This window comes from Mustelus asterias, chromosome 22 (genome assembly GCF_964213995.1).
Source record: "Mustelus asterias chromosome 22, sMusAst1.hap1.1, whole genome shotgun sequence".
Taxonomy (NCBI): Eukaryota; Metazoa; Chordata; class Chondrichthyes; order Carcharhiniformes; family Triakidae; genus Mustelus; species Mustelus asterias.
The window spans coordinates 39,122,856-39,145,162 of record NC_135822.1 but is presented as its reverse complement, the minus strand read 5'-3'; the positions used below and the strand labels follow the sequence as shown (position 1 = coordinate 39,145,162).

Here is a 22,307-nt window from a genome sequence, read left to right as displayed (position 1 = left end):
GGCAGGAATGCGGAGGTTAAAACCACAGTCAGGTCAGCCATGATGCAATCAAATGGTGGAGTAGGCTCAAGGGGCTAAATGGTCTATTCACAGAATACTACAGTACAGAAGAGGCCCTTCGGCCCATCGAGTCTGCACCGATGCATGAAAGGCCCTGACCTGCCCATCTAATCCCATTTGCCAGCACTTGGCCCATAGCCTTGAATGTTATGGCGTGCCAAGTACTGATCCAGCTACTTTCTATAGGATGTGAAGCATTCCTGCTCCTGTTTCTTATGATCAGATGGTCTTCTGAAAGTTAATATTTACCGCAACCATGAATTACACCGATTATTCAATAAAGTTGGTTAAACATGACCTTCCTCTTGGAGCTCCATGGAGATCAGTGTAATTCCATTATCTTACACCATTGACATGAAGCTAACTCATCAATATTTCCCTATACAAGTTCTATCTCCTTTTATGAAATTAAGCACTACATTATCTGGCCACTAGTCCTCTGTGAATAATTCTTTTCTTGTTGGGTTTTTAACACAGAGATATTGGTATCTTTGCTATCCTCTGTCTAGTTGCTTTGAGTATCAATGGGTACAATCCATCTGGACCTGGTATTTAATTCTCTAGTTTTATTTCATTTCAGCAGATAGAGAGATGGAATTAAAGTCTCTGTACTAGGTTTTGATACTTACTAGTGCAACTTTGTCCATAGAGGGGATTCCCAGTGTAACCTGAAGCACAACTGTAACAAGAATTGCAAACAGAAATTAGCAATAGTTTTCTCACACAGGATGCAAACATGTTTACATATAAACCTTTGCTGAAGCCACTGACTAAGGTCAGATTTGTACTGGAATTGATCTCTGATTTGTTGTCTGCAGCATGACCATACTCTCAGTTACAACAACACCTCGGTTGCAATCAGGGGGAGTAGATCAAGGTGTAACCCAGCCTCCAGTAAAATAAATATGAATCCATCAAGGCAAAGTCCACATAGTCCCAGGTGACCATGGGCTGCTCTTCCCTTAGAGTGGCATGGTGGCACAGTGGTTAGCACTGCTGCCTCACAGTACCAGGAACCTGGATTTGATTTCAGCCTTGGGTGACTATGTGGAGTTTGCACGTTCTCCCCGTGTCTCTGTTGGTTTTCCTCCCAAAGTCCAATGTACAGGTTAATGGATTGATCATGTTAAATTGTCCCTTAGTGTCTAGGTTAGGTGGATTAGCCATGGTAAGTGTCTAGGGTTACTAGGATAGGGTGGAGGGCAGGGTCTGGGTGGGATATTCTTTTGGAGAGTTAGTGCAGACTTGGTGGGCTAAATGGCTTCTTTCTGCACCATAGGGATTCCATGATTTAACCTGAGGATCATCCCTAAGGCAAGTTTGAAAAGGCGGGGCCTTCATGAATAACCTCCGCCAGTACGGGAATTGAACCCATGCTGTTGGCATCGCTCTGCATCACGAACCAGCCATCCAGCCAACTGAGCTAACCGACTATGCAGCTGCTTCTAATTATGCGAAGAGTCTAGAGAGGCTGGGATTGATCTGCTAACAGCTGAGATGATTAGGGGGAGATTTAATAGAAGTGTCTAAAATGATGAAAAACTTTGCAGTTTTTTCCTATTCCATTAACAGGAGGGTCAGTGAACAGAGGCCCCAGATTTAGATAACTGGCAAAAGAACAGCGCAGGGCAGGGGGGAGGGGGAGGGTTTTGTTTTTTTACAGAGTGAGTTGCTGAGATCCGGGACCTGCTGCCTGGAAGCAGATTCACCAGTAACTTCTCAAATGGAAATAGAGATAGATTTGAAAAATTTGCAGAGCTACGTGACTAATTAGGTAGCTCTTTCGAAGAGCTGGTAGGGGCATGATGGGCCAAATGGCACCCTTCTGTGCTGTGTATTACATACTGTAATACAGAACCAAGACAAGGAGGAAGTTCTTCAGCCAGAGGGCGGTGAATCTGTGGAATTCGTTGCCACACAAGGCTGTGGAAGTCAGGTCATTGAGTGCATTTAAGACAGGGATAGGTTCTTGTTTGCTAAGGAGATCAAAGGTTACGGGAAAAAGGGGGGAGAATGGGATTGAGAAACCTATCAGCCATGATGAAATGGCAGAGCAGACTTGGTGGACCGAATGCCTATTTCTGCTCCTATATCTTATGTCTTTACAAACTTGCAGAGAATTCCTTATCATCATTAGCGCAGCTCCGTTGCCCTCTCACCTATTAATCGCTCAACTGCACTATTTGCATTTTTGGTTCTACTTTCTGATGTACTTTTTGGTACAACGTGTCAATTACAAAGCCACAGTCACCAATTAATTGTGCGCAACTATTAACCTGCATATTTGGATAGTTCTTCCCAGACAGCAAGTCAGTTGGAGCATTCCAACACTTCCGCACTAACTAATCGACTCCAGTTTCCTCACCCTACCAAAAAGAAACATGCTGGGTAGGTTTGAAAGTTTAACGATATTACTATTTATTGATCTTACGCAGTAACAAACAGACAGCAAGTGGTCATTTTATCCAGACAAAGACATTACATGTGCACAACTGATGTAGAAAGGTACAAACACATACAAGAGCTGAGGGCAGCATCGGAACACCTGCACCAACAGTAACTAAAGTCAACAGTGACAAAAGTTTCAGAGAAATCAAGGCAGCAAATCAGACGGCTGTTTATTATGAGAACTGGCAAAGCAAATTAAATAGCAGATCGGAACTACTGACAACTGCAGGACGAGAAGGCCAGCAGAGATTGAGAACTGCAGGCAGGTAAGATTATTGTTCTGACCATAAACCATTAGGTAACGGTCTCCTCCTCCCAAATATTTATTGTACACAACTTGGCTAAATGTCACCCAAAAACCTTCCATATAAAAATGCAAAAGGGCACCGTCGCTCAGTTGTGTATACCAAAACAGTGTCACTTGGAAGTGCTTCCACAAGCTATCACAGGTCAGAGGCCAGGATCTCCCCATGTAATCAGTTAACCTTCTCTTTTAAAAACACTAACAGATTAATCAATGCTTGAAATTAGTGTGATGAACCTTTAACTAAAACACTTTGCTCAAGACCATTCCTTTGCGTGTCGCTAAGGCACTTGTTTCACATCAAAAACCATTGTCTGCTCTGTGATCATTGCATTCAAATTAGGACCAAACCCTAATGTTTATTTCTAGCTGCTATTTCACATTCGGACAAGTTAACCTTTTTCTGTCATTAAAACATGGTTTACTGTATCCACATTGCTCTGCAACTCCTCATTCACGGCCACACAGAAACTTAAGCAGTGGTAGAAATCCAGATGTTTTATGAAGTGTTAATGACTCAAGCCAAAGAGTGTTGTATTCCACCTCTGGGGTCTAGTCCTCGTCCCAAGGCAAGAACAACACATGAATCGGCTTTTGAAAGAGTCCTTGTTACGAGGTACAAGAGGCCTGCAGTGATACAGTGGTCTCATATCAAGCCTTCCTTCTATAAAATATTTGAATAGGGATTTTCTCTGCAGTTTCACATCCGTCGCACTGTTCCTGACATTTGCTTCACTTAGTCTGCTCCTGTGAAGCACCTTGGAATGTTTTACTGTGTTAAAGACTCTATACAAATGCAAACTGTGGTTGCTCCTGAACTGGTTTCATTTGAAGTTGCCCACTTTGTCCCAGATACTTCATTGGGAAGCTCAGTCACAGGCTTGTTGTGATGGATGAAGCAAAAGGCAAACTGGATTCCAGCAATATCTGGCTACTGAATGGGAAAGCCATGTTGCTGCAAGGTGGTCCCGACATGATCATTCTTTTTTTAAAAATTCATTCATGGGACATGGGTGTCGCTGGCTGGCCAGCATTTATTGCCCATCCCTAGTTGCCCTTGAACTGAGTGGCTTGCTCAGCCATTTCAGAGGACATTTAAGAGTCAACCACATTGCTGTGGGTCTGGAATCATATGTAGGCCAGACCAGGTAAGGATGGCAGATTTCCTTCCCTAAAGGACATTAGTGAACCAGATGGGATTTTTTTGACAATCGACAATGGTTTCATGATCATCAGTAGATTCCAGATTATTTTTTATTGAATTCAAATTCCACCATCTGCCATGGTGGGATTTGAACCCGGGTCCCCAGAAGATTAGCTGAGTTTCTGGATTAATAGTCTAGTGATAACAGCACTAGGCCATCACATGCCCATCAGCTGCTGAGAAAGGAGGTGTGGAAATAGAAATGTTTGAATACTAATAGAGTTTAAAAACTAGCTCTTTCAGCATCACCAAAAACCTTGTGGTTTTCAATTGGAGCTGACCTTTTAAAAACCTGTCTTCATCATATCAAAGCGACCGACTGGCTTTAATACATCCGATAGCGTGACAAAACCAGCTCGTGCCTGGTTAAAAACAGCTAAGGTTTATATACAAGTTATGCTCTGGTCAGCAGCATGAGGGGTTAAATATTCTTTACCCATGGGACTTCTGATAATCCACTCAAGTGACAGCCACAGTGGATAGTAGCACTCTGACCTGTGAGTCAGAAAGGCTGTAGCTCAAATCCCAAGATGGGCGGCATGGTGGCACAGTGGTTAGCACTGCTGCCTCGCAGCACCAAGTGCCCAGGTTCAACTCTCGACTTGGGTGACTGTCTGTGTGGAGTTTGCACATTCTCCATGTCTGCGTGGGTTTTCTCCGGGTGCTCTGGTCTTCTCCCACAGTCTAAAGATGTGCAGATTAGGTTGATTGGCTATGTTAAATTGCCCCTTAGTGTCAGGGGTTAGCAGGGTAAATAAGTGGCGTTATGGGGATAGGGCCTGGAAGGGATTGCGATTGGTGCAGACTTGATGGGCCAAACGGCCTCTTTCTGCACGAGAGGGATTCTATGATAAGTCTTGAACATATCTAAGCTGGCACTTCCATGAGGTGATATCTTTCAATGAGATGGTGAACTGGCGCCCTGTTCAGGCAGGCAAGGAAATTCTCCGCGTGTCCTGTCTAACATCGCTCAAACCGATTTTGCAGGTCCCTGTGCCCGGGTACTGATGATGGCCAACCAATCACTCAGATGATGTCAATATTTTCCCACGTTACAGTGACAATATTTCAGATGCAATCTGTGCACTTTGGGACATGCTGAAGAAATGCACATCGTTATTGAATTGGAAGGGTTTTTGCCATGAGCCCATTCCCTGGAGTTATCTGGACAGCCTCACTAGTGGGCACTGGGGTAAACGGAGTAAATGTGCCAAATCATTCAACAAAATAGGCTGCGAACAAACTGTGCTGGCCATATCACAAAAAAGAGTAATATTCTCTGATTCAGTATAACCAACAAGGCTAGTTTGTAAACGCCCTGAGACTCTTTCATACATTCAGTTTGAGTTGAGTAGAAGAATGCTAGCAAAGCATTTTATTGGCTGATTGCCAATGTCTACAAATACCAATAGGATACCTAGAAGGTAAGAAAGTTGTGGTGGGAGCTCTATTGCATATGAAGTGTACAAATACTATCTTTCTTAATGCCCATTCTCGAAGCTAACCTGACTGTCACAAACAATTTACAAGTGAGTATATTGAAAGAAAAGTCATCTGATACTCACATCATGTGCCAATTATTGGACTCAATTTGGTTCTGGACTGTAACAATCAAAACAGGGAAGACAAAACAAAGACATGCTACAGGAAAGGATAAGCACCTTCTCACAGTTTAACAACAATGGTCTTTCTTCTTGTATAACGAATGCACACACAGAGACACTTAAAGCTTCTTTCACATAGAAAGCCACCTGCACCCAAAAGTAACGGGAATAGCTTGAAGTCGAACTAACCCAGCACAGCACCTCTGCCCAAAAGGATGCAAAAAGGAATTTGGAAAACAGAATTACAAGTGCACCAGCTGGCTTGTGGATGACGGGAATCTTACCTTGCCGGTTTGTGGCTTACCGTAGCCATTTCTGTATGGCCAACCAGAACAATTCTTGCACCAAACAAAAGGCCTGAACCTATAAACACTTTATTGCATCAATTGTGTTAAACACCCAAAACAGTGAGGTCTTAAGTTAGGTAAAAAATATTAGAAGCATTCCTACCACACTCAAAATAATAATACACTTTAACAAACTATTCCTTTTCTTCTTCAGCAGGAAGATGAGATTGTTTCAAGGACATATCATGAACTAGGTGTGAATTACAACTAGCCATTCATCTCTTGATAATGATCAGATTCAAGCAATTGATGGATAACCATTTTACCTGACAGCTTCCAACTTACCACATCAGAAAATAGTGACGAGAGAATGGGGACTAGCGATAACGTCCAAACACAAGGTATCCTGAATGTCAATAATGTCCATGCATACTGTACCCCGAGTAACTTGAACTTTACCTGACAGCTAACATTGTTTATCTGAGAGCTACTCGCAAGACCGCTGCTCCCGGCTGTTGCAGGAAAAAATAATGAAGATTGACGCACTGATTTTGGCGTGAGTATTCCATGTTTAGGAGCCGAGTTTGGGACTTTCTGCGAATTTGAACAATAGCCTATTTGAGGCTCCACATCAAGAGAAGCATCACACTGTCCAATACAAACAGGGTAAAAGCTGAAAGTCATACACAGTGCCAGAACTTCCAGAGTCCACAGCTACACGTTGGTATGGATCAGGCTGCATATATTCTCCAACTGAGAGTGGGATGAGATTCACTGGCAATTGACAAGCTATTATTGGTCTATCATCTCATGGATATGGCAATTCAAAAGGTTACTTGAAGAGTATTGTATTGGTAACAGGGAAGAGAGCAAGACAATTGGATTAGTTTTGGATTGTTCAGGTAATAAGCCAGTAACACTATGGGCTGAATGGCCTCTTGCTGTGCTATTATTAATTGTGGTTCACTGTTGGGCAGTGTGTATTATACTTATGGGACACAGATACATTACACACAGCAAATCCATAACTTTTAACATCTGACACATTACTGCATCCTTCTGAGAATTCACCAAGACTCAAAAATCCTCAGATGATCATCAAAAATGATAAACAGTGACTTCTGAAGAGAATGTATTTGTATTCTTAAATTTAATTTCAATATTGAAAACATTTCAAATGGTCTAAGCTCCGGCAACGCTGAAGAGCTGTAGGTACATCAGTTTATTTGTGAAAATGTAATACCTCACTTGTCCAATGCAAATACTTTCACACCCAATCATCTCATCCCATAACTTTATAGTACAGGTTGTCACATCATCATCATCTGGAGAGATATGGGATGTCAAAGAAAGGTATAATCGTGGTGACCCAATGAGATGTTGACTCATGCGACACCTCAGGTAGATGCAGGAACCCAGAACTTTGACAGGGAATCGTATTTATTTAATAAAACAGACCCACAGTAAACCTGCCAAAACTCTCAGAAGTGATGGCCACCATTTCCAGTTAATTTGTTGCCTATTTTGAGGCTTCACACTTTAAAAATAGATGCGAGCCCTACCTCACATTTGAGAATCAGAGATGTTCCCTTGATGTTGACAGTTGCCACCTAGACAGAATGGTTGACTTCCAAACCTAGTAAGTGGGAATATTTTCTCAATGTAATAAAATAATTATTTCTTTGGAGGCACGGTGGATGGAATTTAATGTGAACTCCCAAGGTTGGGGGGGGGTTTCATCAGGTATGGAGGTTGTTGAGTGCCCAGATCGCCACCTTCCTGCCACTGCTGATTAAGTCTGGGGCAGGAAAGCTTGTGGATGGCCTTTCCAATCCACTGCCAATTAATGCTCATTCAAGACCCCATCACACCACCACTGGTATTCAACTAGCAGCAGATGGGAGTGTCAACGTGCGGGAAGTCTGTTCTAGCACTTACTGACAGCCATCCCCTTGCTCTTGTCACTGACCCTCCTTCACCCACAATCCTCATTCCATGACCCCATCCCTCCCTCACTCACTTGGGTCTGGGGTCTCTCAGCAATCCTGGTCTTCTCCCTGGGTGCATTACCGACAGCACCAACTCCCCTGCTGAAACTGCCTGCAACGCACAGCCTCTATAATCTGAGGAAAAACCCCCAGTGCCGGCCGTGTATTGTGACGGCCTTTCTGAAAGGAGGTGATAGAGGGTTCTCGGCGGCTCTCCAACCGGCAGGAAGGACTCCGATCAGCTGCATTAAATACTGCCTAGTATCTGAGTAATGTGATCTAGGACACGCTTGTTTGGAAGAATCAGGTGACTATAGACCCATGGTTCCCTCAGCTCTCCATCACCTGGCTTTTCCTTGCCTCATGTACAGGTCTATTGTAGGCCAACTGATGGAGATTGATTGCTGCGATTAGCCAATAACTCCATTATCACTGGCTCTTGTGACTACCAGTAGGGCTACAGACAAACTGGATAGGACTTGCTCTCGTTTTACTTGACAATTCCTATGTTCTTATGTTCCCACATGCACTTATGGAACATCCAAACTGGGGCAGTCAGATGCCAAACTTTGGCAATCCAGATCGTGATGCCAAGCTGGCTCAGCTATGTTTGTTAATTTGGCCTGTTTCAGTGTTGTGGTGCCTTAATATTTGGAAATAGCTGTTTATAGCACCATTGATGAATGCTAAATCAGGGCACCAAGTGCGGTTAGCACCGGCAATATAAGACATAAACAAATTAGTAGGGCATGGATATTAACTTCACGAAGCCTACATGGCTCGATGGTGTACACCTACATAGCCAACGAAAATCAAAGCTTGGGCAACATGAATATATCCAGCAATTTCACTGAGCTCCATTCTGAATGTGTAGCCAGTCCAGATAGGAACATTGATCAAAGATCAGGCTCTAGTGCTCTCGGGCTAATTCTGTGATCCATCCTTCACCCTAGTGAAGGTTAGTTCTTAAAGTGCTGATACCTTGGGGCAGCGTGGAAAACGATAGCTCGGCTAACATGCGGTAACCCAGAGCGAAACCGTAAAGTCAGAATGATGTTTAGCTGTACAGAAAATCACAGAACACTCCACCAATCCTAAACAAAGCAGGTTGTGAAAATAGTGATCGATATCATTATGAATCTTTATTATCATAAACAGGAAAAGCACAAAATTGTTTTTAAAATGTCAAATGTAAACGCAATATAGAAACAATCACTTAAATAGCAGTTATGAGCTCAACAGAATTTAAAAATACAACTTGCTTTTTTTTTAAGCTTTGTAATCATTGTCCCAGAGGGTACACTAGCTGAAATGAAAGCAGGACAAACAGAATGGAGGCAGGGCATATCCTGACTGTTAATAGACAGGAGTGGTTATTCTTTGCTGTTTCTCCAGCTTTCTGGAACAATACCATTGTCTCAAAATGTTCAAGTTCACAATCTCCACAGCAAATGATAAATGATGATTTTAGCTCTGTTGAATGCAAGGAGGACCAACTATGTTCTAAACAACTGCCAGAAACACTGTTTTTATTGGGAGCTGAACCAGATGCTTTAGTCTAATAATAACAAGTCAGCTGCCTGTTTGCAACTTATTTTGACTCCATCCTTCAACAAGAGGCCATAACTTTGCATCTCGTTGCCCTAGTTCACCAATGTTTGCATGTTGTGTGTCCATTAATCTCCAGCCAAGCAATTCAGAAAATAATTCTACCCTCCAAGGAAGTGCACGGGATTGATTTTCTCTTTGCCAGTTTGCTGTGCCTTGGTCATCACCTTCTAATGTCCGCTTAGAATGGAATGGGGTGGTGAGTACTTACCAACAGCAGTGAGCATTGCACTTCGTGCTTCACAAAAAAAGCCCAGGATTGAACATTGTAACAGAGTTATTTAACACTGTATAGTTTATTGGCAAAACTGTCAGACTGATGATCTTCCCCACTTTCCTGCATAAAAATGACTTCATTCTCAGAAATATCTTAACAAAAGACAAACAGAAAATGGGAGAAGCCCTCAAAAGAGGCCTCAGAACAAGCTCCAGATTTGATAAAGAACCAAAAAGAAAATAGAAAGAGAGAGAGCTCTTTCCATCGAGGATATACTCTATGACATACACAATTACATTTCTCCAAGGACACGGTAGGATTTCTAATTTCTCGCACTAAGATATTCACCAGTTCTTCGTGATGATGAATAATTTCAATACAATTGATTCTTTATCAACCAGCGCTTGTTAAAGCATTTTCATCCTGTTCTTCCCTGGACCATGGGCTGGTGACAATAATAAATCAAATCAAATCAAGCAAATCACAAATTTCATCATACCACGTGGTGGGGTTGTGTCACGTTCTTTCATTCATTCCATCTCCCATAACTAGGTGCCATGCAAATGTGGCCCACTTCTTCACTAACTATCGATCAGATTAATTGTACCACACTGGCCATTCTCGCTCCCAGATTTTCCATTTATACAAGCATTTGAGAAAGCTGGTCCAAATAGTAAAGGTTTCATTGATTAGTGCACCTCTTTTGAGAGTGAGTTTAATTCACTAGGACTGAAATTTTCAGGACCTTCCATAGTACGTTCCCCGGCAACAGACGGCACGAGGCACACGCAACTTTGCAGACATCAGCGGGACCAAAAGATCTCACCACCAGCCAATGGCGGGTCACCGGAAAATACACTTTGGGCATGCCGGAAAATCCCACTCAGAACATTTCTTTTAGGGTACTCAATATTAGGCTAAATTTTAGCACACAAATCCGACCATGTCCTTGGAGAAATGTACTTGTGTTTAAGGGTATTGATTCGAAGCAGTCTGTTATCGGACAGAAGACTTTTTCAGTTTCCAGGAACTGTTCAAGATGCTTCAAGGAGGCTAAATGAGTGGATAAAAAATTGATAGGTGGAATACAGCATGGAGAAATGTGCGGTTATTCACATTGGTGGGAAATACAGAAATGATTAGAGGCTGGGAAGTGATGAAGGGACATGGGTGCCCATTTCCAGAAGTCATTGAAATCTAAAATGTAGGTGTGGCAAGCAATTAAGGTGGCAAATGGTATGTTGGCCTTTAGCACAAAGGGACTTGAGTAATGGAGTAAAGATGTCTTACCGCAATTGTAAGAAGCCTTGGTGAGACCTCACCGGGGGTATTAAAATTAAATAGACTGTGCCTTTGTTCTCTGGAGTTTAAAAGAATGAGAGGTGACCTCATTCAGACATACAAAATTCTTCCAGGGCTCAACAGGGTAGGTGCAGGAAGGATGTTCCCCTTGGCTGGGGGGGCGGTCTAGAACCAGAGGACATACTCTGAGAACACGGGGAAGGCTATTTAGGATGGAGGTAAGGAGGAATTTCTTCACTGAGAGTGGTCAATCTTTGAAATTCCCTGTTGTAGGGCGCTGCGGAGGCTCAGTCATTGAGGATGTTCAAGATGGAGATTGACAGATTTCCACATATTAAAAACATTGAGGGATACGGGGATAGCGCAGGAAAATGGTGTTGAAGTAGAAGATCAGACATGATCACATGGAATGGTGGAGTGGGCTAGAAGAGCTGAATGGCCTACTCCTGCTCTTATTTCTTATGCATCTGCAGGGCGTCTCCACCGACCTAGTTACTTCCTGCCAATTCTATACGTAAGAGTTTTGTACAAATGCCACTTTGGAATCTCTGGTGATCAGGATTGGAAACTCACTCAGTCCCACCTGACTTGCACCTACACAGGAACAAGCTGAAGAGTGTGGTGCATAATGTTCCATCAATTGGGCATCGGTTGGAGCTTTCAACTGGTTTTGCTACTTCTCTTGATGTTGGTCAATAAGAGGAGCAAACTGGGGTCCCAAGACTGACCAATTGTCACAGGAGGAAGTTCTTGAACGTTGAAGAATATGGAGAGATGCTCTGCGTTATAGCTCTGCCAACCTTACTTGGATTGTTTTTGATAGTGGTCCCTGTTCTCTTTCTAACTTCGAGGAAAAGGCATGCTTCTCCGAGCAATGTAAACTTGGCATTTTTTCAGCTAGATGACTGAGTGTGACCATTCTTGTCTGGCCCTCTGTTGAACCACACGAAACAGACAGCCAGTAGAATTAACACCTCTGGAAACAAATTGTAGTCAATAAGCAATGGAAGGAAATATCTGAAGTGACTGGAGGAGGATTTTAGAACCAGGGTCACCATCACTTGCAAAGAAAAAAGAAAGGCATATGAAGGTGGGTTAACTAATGGGCCGAGATTTAGAAGTGCCAGTGAGGGCAATACACAGAAGATGGGGAACAGGAAAAAGAAGGTGAGGGAAGGCTTGAGTGTTGACAGTGGACAAAGACATGGCCGCTTCCCAAAAGGCAAGAAAGAGATAAGGGCAGGATTAAAAGTAAAATACTGCAGATGCTGGAATCTGAAACAAAAACAGAAAATGCTGGAAAATTTCAGCAGGTCTGACAGCATCTGTGGAAAGAGAACAGAGCCAACATTTCGAGTCTGGATGACCCTTCGCCAGAGCTAAGAGCAAAGAAAATCAGAAGAGATTTATACTACGAGGGTGGGGCTCTAATTGAATAAAGGGAATGTAAATGAGGATGAAGGTGGCTGAGAAAGGTGCTAAAAGTGTCCATTAAATGATCAGAATGGGTGAATGGCAGAACAGAGGTACAGATTGTTAAAAGACTGCCTGAGGAATGTGGCAGTGGCCCTGAAAAAGGGAGGGGGGGGGGTGCTAAATGAAATAAATAGGGTGAAGGTGGAGGAGAGTGATGACATCCTGAATTTGTGAACTCAATGTTCAATGCGGAAGGCCGTACTCGGGGGGTCGTGTAACTATTTAGCATGAAGAAGTCTTTTTCATTATCGAAAATAATCAGACAAATCGCTCCACAGGGCAGGGCAGGCTTGACTTGTTTTTATGTAAATACACGGAGTATAGTGAACAAAATTGGGGAACCGGAAACAGAAATTGCTCTAGGGGGAGATGACATTGACAAAATGGCATTAATGGCATTGACAAAAACGTGGCTCTAACCAGAACAGGACTGGATAACTAATATCCCAGGTTATAAGGTGTTTAGTAGAAACAGGGTGGCTAAAAAGGCAGGTGGTGTTGCAGTCTTGGTCAAAAATAGCATCATAGCCCTTGAATGAGTTGCAGTTCCTGAATTAGAATCTATATGGCTGGAAGTGAGAATTAGGAAAGGAGCAGTGACCTTGTTTGGTATTTATTATAAACCCCCAAATAGTGGGGAGGAAGTAGAAGACAGCATTTGTAGGTAGATTATAGAAACCTGCAGGATAAGTACGGTTGTGATAGTTGGAGATTTCAATTACCCTAAGGTAGAAAGGGAAAAGGGTAGAGTGTGGGGCATGGAAGGGGAGAAATTCCTGCAGTGTGTGCAGGAGAACATGCTGCAACCATACATTTCCAGTCCTACTAGGGAGGAAGCTGTGCTTGATCTGGTCCTAGGAAATGAGACCGGCCAGGTGGAGAATGTCAGAGTGGGGGAGCAGTTGAGAAACAGCGATCATAGTAATAAGGTTTAATACTAAGTTGGAAAGGCATAAAAATCAGTCACGGATTAAGATCTCAGACTGGAAAAGGGCAAACTTTAGGGATCTAAAAGTTGAACTGGAGCAGGTTGATTGGAAAAGCATTTTGGCGGCCAAATAGGCTACTCCTCCTATGTTTCCTGTTTTCATTCCAGATTTGCAGCATCTGTAGTATTTTGTTTTACGTTCTATCAAATAGGCATTGGAAGAGAACCTGCCAATGTGTTACCACGGAGCAGTCTGTACAAACTCAGAAGAGATTTGTACCCAACACCCCCCTCTATCTTTGGATGAACATACATGGAGAACAAGGAATGAAGAAAAATAGATAACTTCACTGGCAGAATAATTTCAGGAAAAAAAAAATCATGAATCCAAAATATATCTGCTTTCTAGTCTGTATTCAGTGCTACACTTGGCAAAGTTTTATTAAATTCAGTTCACTTAAACAACAATGGGTGATTTCCTTTCTGGCAATGCAAAGTTTCAAACTGGGGATTTCAATCCCAGTTTACATTAAGGATTTACAAGAAAACAGCATCGACGATGTGTGGAAATGACTGATATTAAGTGGAGAGGGGTGACTGAAATAAAATCAACCCAATGTTTAGCCCATTCCCACCCAGAATCAGACAAGTTAAAAAGTTCGAAACTCAGTCCCTCTTTTACCTTATCTCAGCAGGACTGACAGTGTCTGCGGAGAGAGAATAGAGCCAACGTTGGGAGTCTGGGTCGCCCTTTGTCGCTGCCAGACCTGCTGAGACTTTCCAGCATTTTCTGTTTTTGTTTCCGATTCCAGCATCCGCAGTATTTTGGTTTTTACCCTCTTTTACCTGAGTGTTGACTTGGGAGTTCCCACACATGCACATATTGTAGACCCAATCACGCAGATGTTGTTAGTTGACATCTGCAATTAACTGATTGTTAAACCTATATCGATGTATGGGACATAGGACATTCAATGTAACAAGACAGATGCTCGAGTTAAACAAATGATCTATAAGACTTCAGCAGGCAAATCACAAGCACGCGATTGAAATCAACCCGGATGAATGTGGAGCTGCAATATGAATCCCATTTTCTTTGGGCGCAGTGATTCAATACAAGTCAAAAAGAGACAAATTTGTTGAATTCAATAAATTATTACTGTAGACAGATTATTCAAATAGAACAAATGAGAGGAAACCAGATGTCACTTGAATTGAGGTAGTTGTTTGCACCTCATCGCTGTTTGAAATGAGCTACATTTTACTTTCACAAACTACATTGCGTAACACCTTCAAAACTTTTGTACGTTGTTTTATACAGGTAAGTGCAAAAGAATCTCGAGCAGTTCTCAGTGAATCTCCATCTTACATTTCGGCAAATGAGATTCTCAAGCACAAGGGCAGCTACTAGGTGGAAGTGTCTTCACATATTTTCCGTTGAAAGCTGAACTCTGAAAGCCAGCACAGAAACTCCATCAATCTGGAATAATTTTTATTGGGATGGCTAAACGACCCAGTGTAATATAGAGCGGCAGGTCCTTGCTTTTGCCATTGGAGTTGAAATAATGCTGCTGTCCTCCTCGCAGTATTTGCAGGATGTCCAGAGCCGTCACTTTTTTCGCCTTTCTCTTTCTGCCTCCCGCCAGTTTGTTTCCGGGGGGATCTTTGCCGTCGCATCTTTTAGTCTGTGGCCCACGTATCGGTCGACTTTCAGATCTTTTCAGTGATGGTGCAGTGGCTGTGCGCGTTGTGGTAAGCGTCAACAACGTTTCCACCTTTTCGGAAATCTTTCTGGTAAACACCAGTGTTCGGACGGAACTTGATTTGCCTGCAATTTTAGGCTGTGCTGTCACTGGGGGCAACACGGTAGCCCCCGAATTAAAGAATGCCTTTCGTCTCCTCTGGATGGAAGCATTATTACTGTTGGCTGATGATGGCTGCTTAATTTTATGCCTCTGTGACCCACCTCTATTCTGTCCTGCTCCAGATAAAGGTTTCGCAGTCGTCTTAGGATGTTTCCTGGTTATTTTACCAGCACGTTTTGTTTTATCCGGAGACTGTGCTGGTGCTTTATTACCAGGTTTCGGTTTATGCTTCGAGTGTCCATTTCCATTTTTAACAGGTTTGTTTTTACCTGTAGACTTTGTGACCTTTTTGCCGCCAGTGTTTATTTTACCCGTAACCCTAACTGGGATTGTTGCATTCGTCACAGTTTCTGTGTATCTGTGTTTCATTTTCATCCTTGAGGCCTGTAAATGTGATCTTGTGGGTTTCTCCAGCACGGCTGTAGGAACTGGCTGAGTTGTCAAATCCTTAGGCTCTATGAAGACCATGGTGACATTGGAATGCAATGTAAATGTGGTAGATGAGACTTGTGAGACTGCAGGCTTCAAGGTTATTGCTGATATGACTGTTATGGGGATCTGCTTTACGATGGTTCTGCCTTTACCAAATAGAGCTGAATTGTTATGCCCTTTAATAGCAGGCACTCCAAATTTCTTCTTCACCGGGACTTTGCCTTTGGATTGCACAGGAGATGGGGATTTGACGCGTCTTCGTGCAGTTGTTGTAGAAGCAATGGTAGCAGTTACTTTTCTGTGAAACCGAAAAGCTTTGCTCTTGACTTGTGGTGGGGTGGCGAGAGTGGGACTTTTAACGGGAGGTCTTTTAGAAACAAAGCTGGGGGTTTTGTTCTTGCTGCCAAAAGATGATGGCTTCACTTTTGATCTTGTCCTGGAGTACTTTGTAAACGGACTCACGGGAGAGTTGGTGGTCATTTTAGTGAGATCTGGTTGGTCACTATTGGTGAGTGAAGTCCTCTTTTTCTTCAGCTCAGAGATCTCTTCAGCCAAAGCTGCAAAACCGTCAATCAGAATCTCCAGCCGTACTCGCAAGGCAGTCAGTTTGTCATCCACATCTTCGTACTTCCACTTTAAGTCAGAAATCAACCTATCTTTGGGTGGGGCTAACAACATACGGGTGATGTTCCTCAGTTGCAAGCTTAAATTGTCTTGCCTCTTCTGCAAATGCTTGAAGCCGTCCTTAAGGTCCAAACCTGTGTCCTCTAACATGGTTAGTCTTCTGTTGAAGCGGATGAGGTGTGTTTTCATCAAGTGCCTCAAATTATTCGCCCTCCGTTTCAAGGTGGTGACCACTGGCAGAATTTTCGTTACTCCCGTCGGCAAGGTAACTGTGTTTGCGATGGAAGCATTGTCCATTTTTTCTGCATCCCCATTTATTGGACTGGTGGTGTTATCGGTCTGATCCGTCACATTGCCACCATCAACGATCTTCTGGCACTCAACTGGAATCAGCTCTTTGGACTCCAGTGTTACTGGCTGAATCCAGTCTTTGCAGAATTCTGTCAGATTTCTTCTTAAAGGATTAAAAGGTCTTGGTCAGCAAACAAAAACATCTTTTCCTTCTTTAACGAAATATTTACACAGAATTGATCATTTGGCCTCAGATTGATGGCCAGTTGGTTAGTTTAAAATTGGTTTCATTTTAGACAGTCCGCTTTGAGCTGTTTTACTTGAGCACAAAGGCCATGTGCTGAAGACTCTATTGTTCACAACAATAGACACGTTTCAGCCAGGTAGGTTGTCTTTCATTGACATGTACTTGTGTGCCAGTGTGGAAAGGCGTTAAGCAACAAACCGCCACGTTTGCAAGCCCTGACCAACAAGTAGCCAACATGGTAGCCCCATGTTAGTGCACAGGTTAGTTAGTAGCAGAAGCAGAGCTTGATTAGGCAGTGAATAAAGCAAAGGCCCCAGACTAGTCTATACATGAAGGTCAGTTATCATCCTTGCAACAACATCTGCTCTCATCTGCTCCTCATCTCAACGTAACCCATAGAACCATAGAATCCCTTCAGTGCAGAAGTAGGCTATTCAGCCCATTGGGTCTGCAACTCTCCAAAAGACCATTTTACTCATCAACCCCACCACCCACCCTACCCACCCCCAACCCCCCGCCTACCCCCATAACCCTGCACATTTATCATGGCTAATCCAACTAACCTATACATCTTTGGGCACTAAGAGGCAATTTAGCATGGCCAATCCATCCAACCTGCACATCTTTAGACTGTGGGAAGAAACCGGAGCACCCTGAGGAAACCCACGCAGACACGTGGGAGAACACGCAGACAGGCACACAAGGCTGGAATTGAACCCGGGTCCCTGGCACTGTGAGACAGCAGTGCTAACCACTGTGCCACCCTCAGTCCTCAAACAAAAACTATCACTGTTCCATAAGCAAACTCCCATCTTCTATTTGACTGTATTCTGCAGGCTGTCATAAGCTGGAAAGCATATCGAGCTCTTCATCACATAGAAGGCAGCACTTAAAGGGATGCAAACCAGGTCAAACGTCATTGATTTGCATACATATAATTCCAAACAATCTCCACGACTTGAAATAAAGAGAAGCACAAAATCGACAGTGAGAATACTAGGGTATGAAAACTCCCCAATACTCCCCAACATTCACTAATCAGCTTTCTCCAACTAACTCGGCAACTCTGACCCTTAGTCCAAGAGTGTTTGCTGCTCATCTCAATGGAACTGGCTAGTTAATTGTAAGGAAATGAAAAAGTAAAACATACACAATGAGTTTCTGCTGGCCAGCAGGATTTACATGGCCTTATAGAAATTGTCTCCCATTGCCTGCTACGTTATAAATGAGGTCTTCCAACCCATTTTCCAGTTGATTTAGGTGAAGCTAGTGCAACAAACTGGAGATGTCAGCTGTAGTGAGGATTAAACCAGTAACAAAGGAGTCTGTTCTGAGGGTTTATGTTGCAAACATGTCAGACCCTGCTCAGTTGCTTCAATTGACTCCATTGGTGCAGGACAGCTGGGAAGTGCGTTTTCATTTCACACATCTTTGAAAAAACATCCCCAGGCGTGGTAATAAAACCCAGCCAGAAACAGCACATCTGGATGTAATAATGGGATGTCAAGGGTACTCAAAGGGTGTAATCACAGCATAGAGAGGGTATTCAGAAGATGAGTTACAATGGGTGGGTGCAATTTTTCCTCTCATCATTTGACCTTTGGGGATTTTAGAAAAGAATCTCTAGTCAATTTCACAAATAGTTTTTAGTGATTAAGGCTGGTAGCACCATTTCCCGCTATGAGTAATAGTAAGTGTACGGTGGCACAGCGGTTAGACCTGCTGCCTCACAGTGCCAGGGACCCAAGTTCGATTCTCAGCTTGCGCCACTGTGTGGAGTTCGCACATTCTCCCCGTGTCTGCGTGGGTTTCGTCCGGGTGCTCTGGCTTCCTCCCACAGTCTAAAGACGTGCGGGTTAGGTTGATTGGCCACGGTAAATTGGCACTTAGTGTCAGGGGGCCGAGCCAGGGTAAATGCATTGGGTTATGGGGATAGGGTCTGGATGGGATTGTGGTCTGGTGCGGACTCGATGGGCAAAATGGACTCCTTCTGCATTGTAGGATTCTATGATTCTAAGAATTATCTCGTATTATTGTGCCCAGTAAAAAGTGTGAATTTATCAGTGTGGAAAGGTGGGAAAATTCCAATGGGTGGCGAGAAGAAGAACCCTGTCCCCCAACCCAAGTACATGTCCAATGCCGGAACTAGATGGAGGATACTGGAACCCACAGTATGAGCTTGATTCTTGCTGAGCCACTCTGTTGAGACATATTAGAGGAGGGAGCGCTTGGAGCTGCTTCACTGGGGAAAAGGAGCAATTTCAAAGTATCCTCATAGGGTCAGTCTCCAGCCCTCCAGGGTAATCAATCTGTATTAGGAAATAGATATTTGCAACAGAGCCACTCTAGCACTCTTCTGTACTTGACCAATGTAGGCTAATGGGAAGATGGGACTTGAGGGTCTAATGGCAGTAGGAAAAAATCTCAAAAAAAAGTCAAGAACAATCCAGGTGTATTTTCCTTGTTCTTTTATTACTGGGGAAATGCAATTTTAACAGGACCATTCCCTCAAACATTTCCCGTGTCAGTTCAAAAACCAACTCGCTTTATTAAATCTCAACCTCGGTTCCTGCATTGGGTACTTTGATGGATGTTAGTAGTGACAGTGTTGTATCAACCTCTAATATACACATGTTCTGAAGAAGAGTCAAAATAACTTTAACTCTGTTTTTCTCTCCACAGATCCTGTCAGACCTGCTGAGATTTTCCAGCACTTACATTTCAGATTTCCAGCATCTGCAGTGTATATTGTGCTAATACTTACTGGCCCCGTAATCTCTTCACTCTATCTAATGAGGCTTTCAGCCACATTGTTCAGAGTAAACATGAGAATTGTGACTCAGGTGGCAGCACTCGCCCAATCGAGTAGCAGGTTGTGGGGTTCAGGTCCCACTCTGTTACTTGAGCACGTAATCACGGCTAACACCTTACTGCAGTACCGAGAGAGTGCTGCAGTATCAGGTATGCTGTCTTTCAGATGAGGTGTTAACACGGGGCCCTGTCTGTCCTCTGGGGTGGATATCTACCAAGGCAAAGCTGAAACCCAGTGATCCTTTGCTAGTTAGTCCGGGAAACCAGCCAGTGTCATAGCATCAACTCTCAAGTCACCAAACTTGCAGGGCGAGAGATAAATTGAGACAATTCCGTGACGCTGCTGCTTGAACCCAGCTGAGAGAAAGATCATTCCTACGCTTACAAAACCACACAGCTGCAAGGAAACAGTTTCACAGCGTGGTAGAAGAGAACAGCATCTAAAAATTGTTAGAAGGAAGTTATGCTAAATTTCTATAAATCACAAGTTAGGCCCCAGTTAAGAGTACTGTGTCGAATTCTGAGCACCACAACGTGGGAAGAATGTGAAAGCCTTAAAGAGAGTGAAGAGGAGATTTACAAGAATAGTACCAGAGAAACGGGGCGTCGGTGCTGTGGAGAAACAAGAGAAGTGGCGACGGTTTTCCACAGAGCAGGGCAAGTTAAGGGAAAAACCATGAAGGCTTTTGACAGAGTAAATAAGCAGAAACTGTTCCCACTGCCAGGAGGGTAGGTAACCAAAAGAGACAGATTTAAGATATTTGGTTAAAGCAGATGGGAGATGAAGAAAACGTTTTCCTTTAATGCAGTGAATTTTGAGATCTGGAATGCACTGCGGTAAGTAGGTTCAACCATTACTTTCAAAAGGAAATTAATAAATACTTTAAAGGGAGAAAAACAAATGTAGAAAAGGTCAAGGGAAACGGGAAAGCTCTTGCAAAGAACGATGATGGGCTGAATGGCCTGTTTCTGTACTGTATGATTCTAGTACCTCAAATCTGGAGGTGCTTATGATGACGAGAGGTCAGATTTGAGAAAGATAATTTGTCATGGACACGAGAGTGAGTACTGAGCATTCCCAAACTATTTACACGCCTACTCTTCAACATAGCTCTCACCTCAAAACCCCAAACACAATGTAAACTGCACTACGATCTACTCGAGCAATCTTTATGCTGCCTCTGGGGGACAGAGTACCAATAGGTACCACACCCTTCAGTTCTGTGGGTCCACATCCATGAGGATGCTGACCGAAACTCTTAAACTGCCCCAAATGACTTCACAAAAGATTAAAATTTGGTGGTGGGGGGGTGGGCGGGAGGGTCAGGGGTGGCTTCCACTATGGGCTGAATTAAAACTCAGGTCCTGAAGGCAAAATATTTCCAACTGTAGCAAAAGTCCTGAATACAAATCTGTGTTCCTCACTGCGATGTAACAGTTGGGAGTCAGCCCCAGCCAAGCTGGTCAGCTACAACACAAAGTTAATCACACACCAAAATCTTTCCCGTCCCAGCAAAACTGTTTGACCAGACGTGAGAAGGTTAAACAGGTAACTGGGGCTCTTCCAAACTCTCAAAGCATCTATCTAATGGGGCTGTGGGATACACCTGGCAACATGCTTACTGAGTGTCAATGAGCTTCAGTGGGGGAGGTAACATGCAGATCAAGGTTAAACAAGCATGGGAGGAAATATCAGCAATACAATTTACAGAAACCTGTGTGTACTAACTGAATCGTGGGATTGGAGAAGGCTGTGGGATTGGTGGGGACTGGAGCAGATTATTTGGAATTGTGACTACATCCAACCACAAAGACAATATCATCAGACGTTCAGTAGTTATGTCCAATCCATGGGTTGGACATTTAGCAGCTATATTACAGCTTAGTTTTATTGTATCATCGACCACTAATCGGATGCTCAGGCCTCCAAGTGAAGTCAAGCTCAAGAACCACAATGGTGTATAGACTTGTTGTTTGCAATTACACCTAGTTTGCACCCAACATGAGGAATTAAAACTCTACTCCTTCAATAGAGTCAAACCAAGTAACAGATATACATTTTGCTTTCCATGAATCAAAGTTTGTAATTGTGAAAGGACCATAAAAGACAAAAATGCACAGCAATCACCACCATGACAGCAAGCCTTCTGAACAGACACACAGGAGAGTCCAAGCCACCAAGAAGCACCTGAAGATCATCAGTCCGCAACTATATACCAGCTCCCACAACACTAAGCACCAACTCCTAACCAATTCATGCAAAGCTCTTTGACTTTCTCACAGTAAGTAAGGCTCAACATATCTCATTACTAGTAACCCCTTTGCACAGAAGCTGAAAGTCCAGACTCTCGGTCTGTTGGTCAAAAGGAAACTGCGGCCATTAGCTGTATTGACAGAGGCTGGTGAGGAATCTGTGGTGGGTCAGATGCCCAGCTTCCATTATGGCCGGGAGGAATTCACTTCTCCTTTTAAGAAACCGTCCAAATTTTACAACGAACCAAAACAAATGCAATGGTGATGATCGATAACAGTAGTGAATATCCTAAAGGCTGTTAAAGTCAGCTCAACAGCCAGCTATTCTGCCCTTTCAGCTTCTGCCTCGGAGTGAGGT

The 22,307-nt window shown here is 43.3% G+C and overlaps 1 protein-coding gene across 16 annotated transcripts in view; it reads right to left on the bottom strand.

Annotated features, from left to right (window-relative positions):
• hspg2 (heparan sulfate proteoglycan 2) overlaps positions 1-22,307 on the bottom strand; it is a 515,715-nt gene that overhangs the window by 228,548 nt on the left and 264,860 nt on the right. For all 16 annotated transcript variants that reach the window (XM_078239173.1, XM_078239177.1, XM_078239184.1 and 13 more), the window contains one exon: positions 690-739. In XM_078239173.1, coding sequence (XP_078095299.1) covers positions 690-739 — 50 coding nt within the window. The remainder of the gene's footprint in view (positions 1-689; positions 740-22,307) is intronic.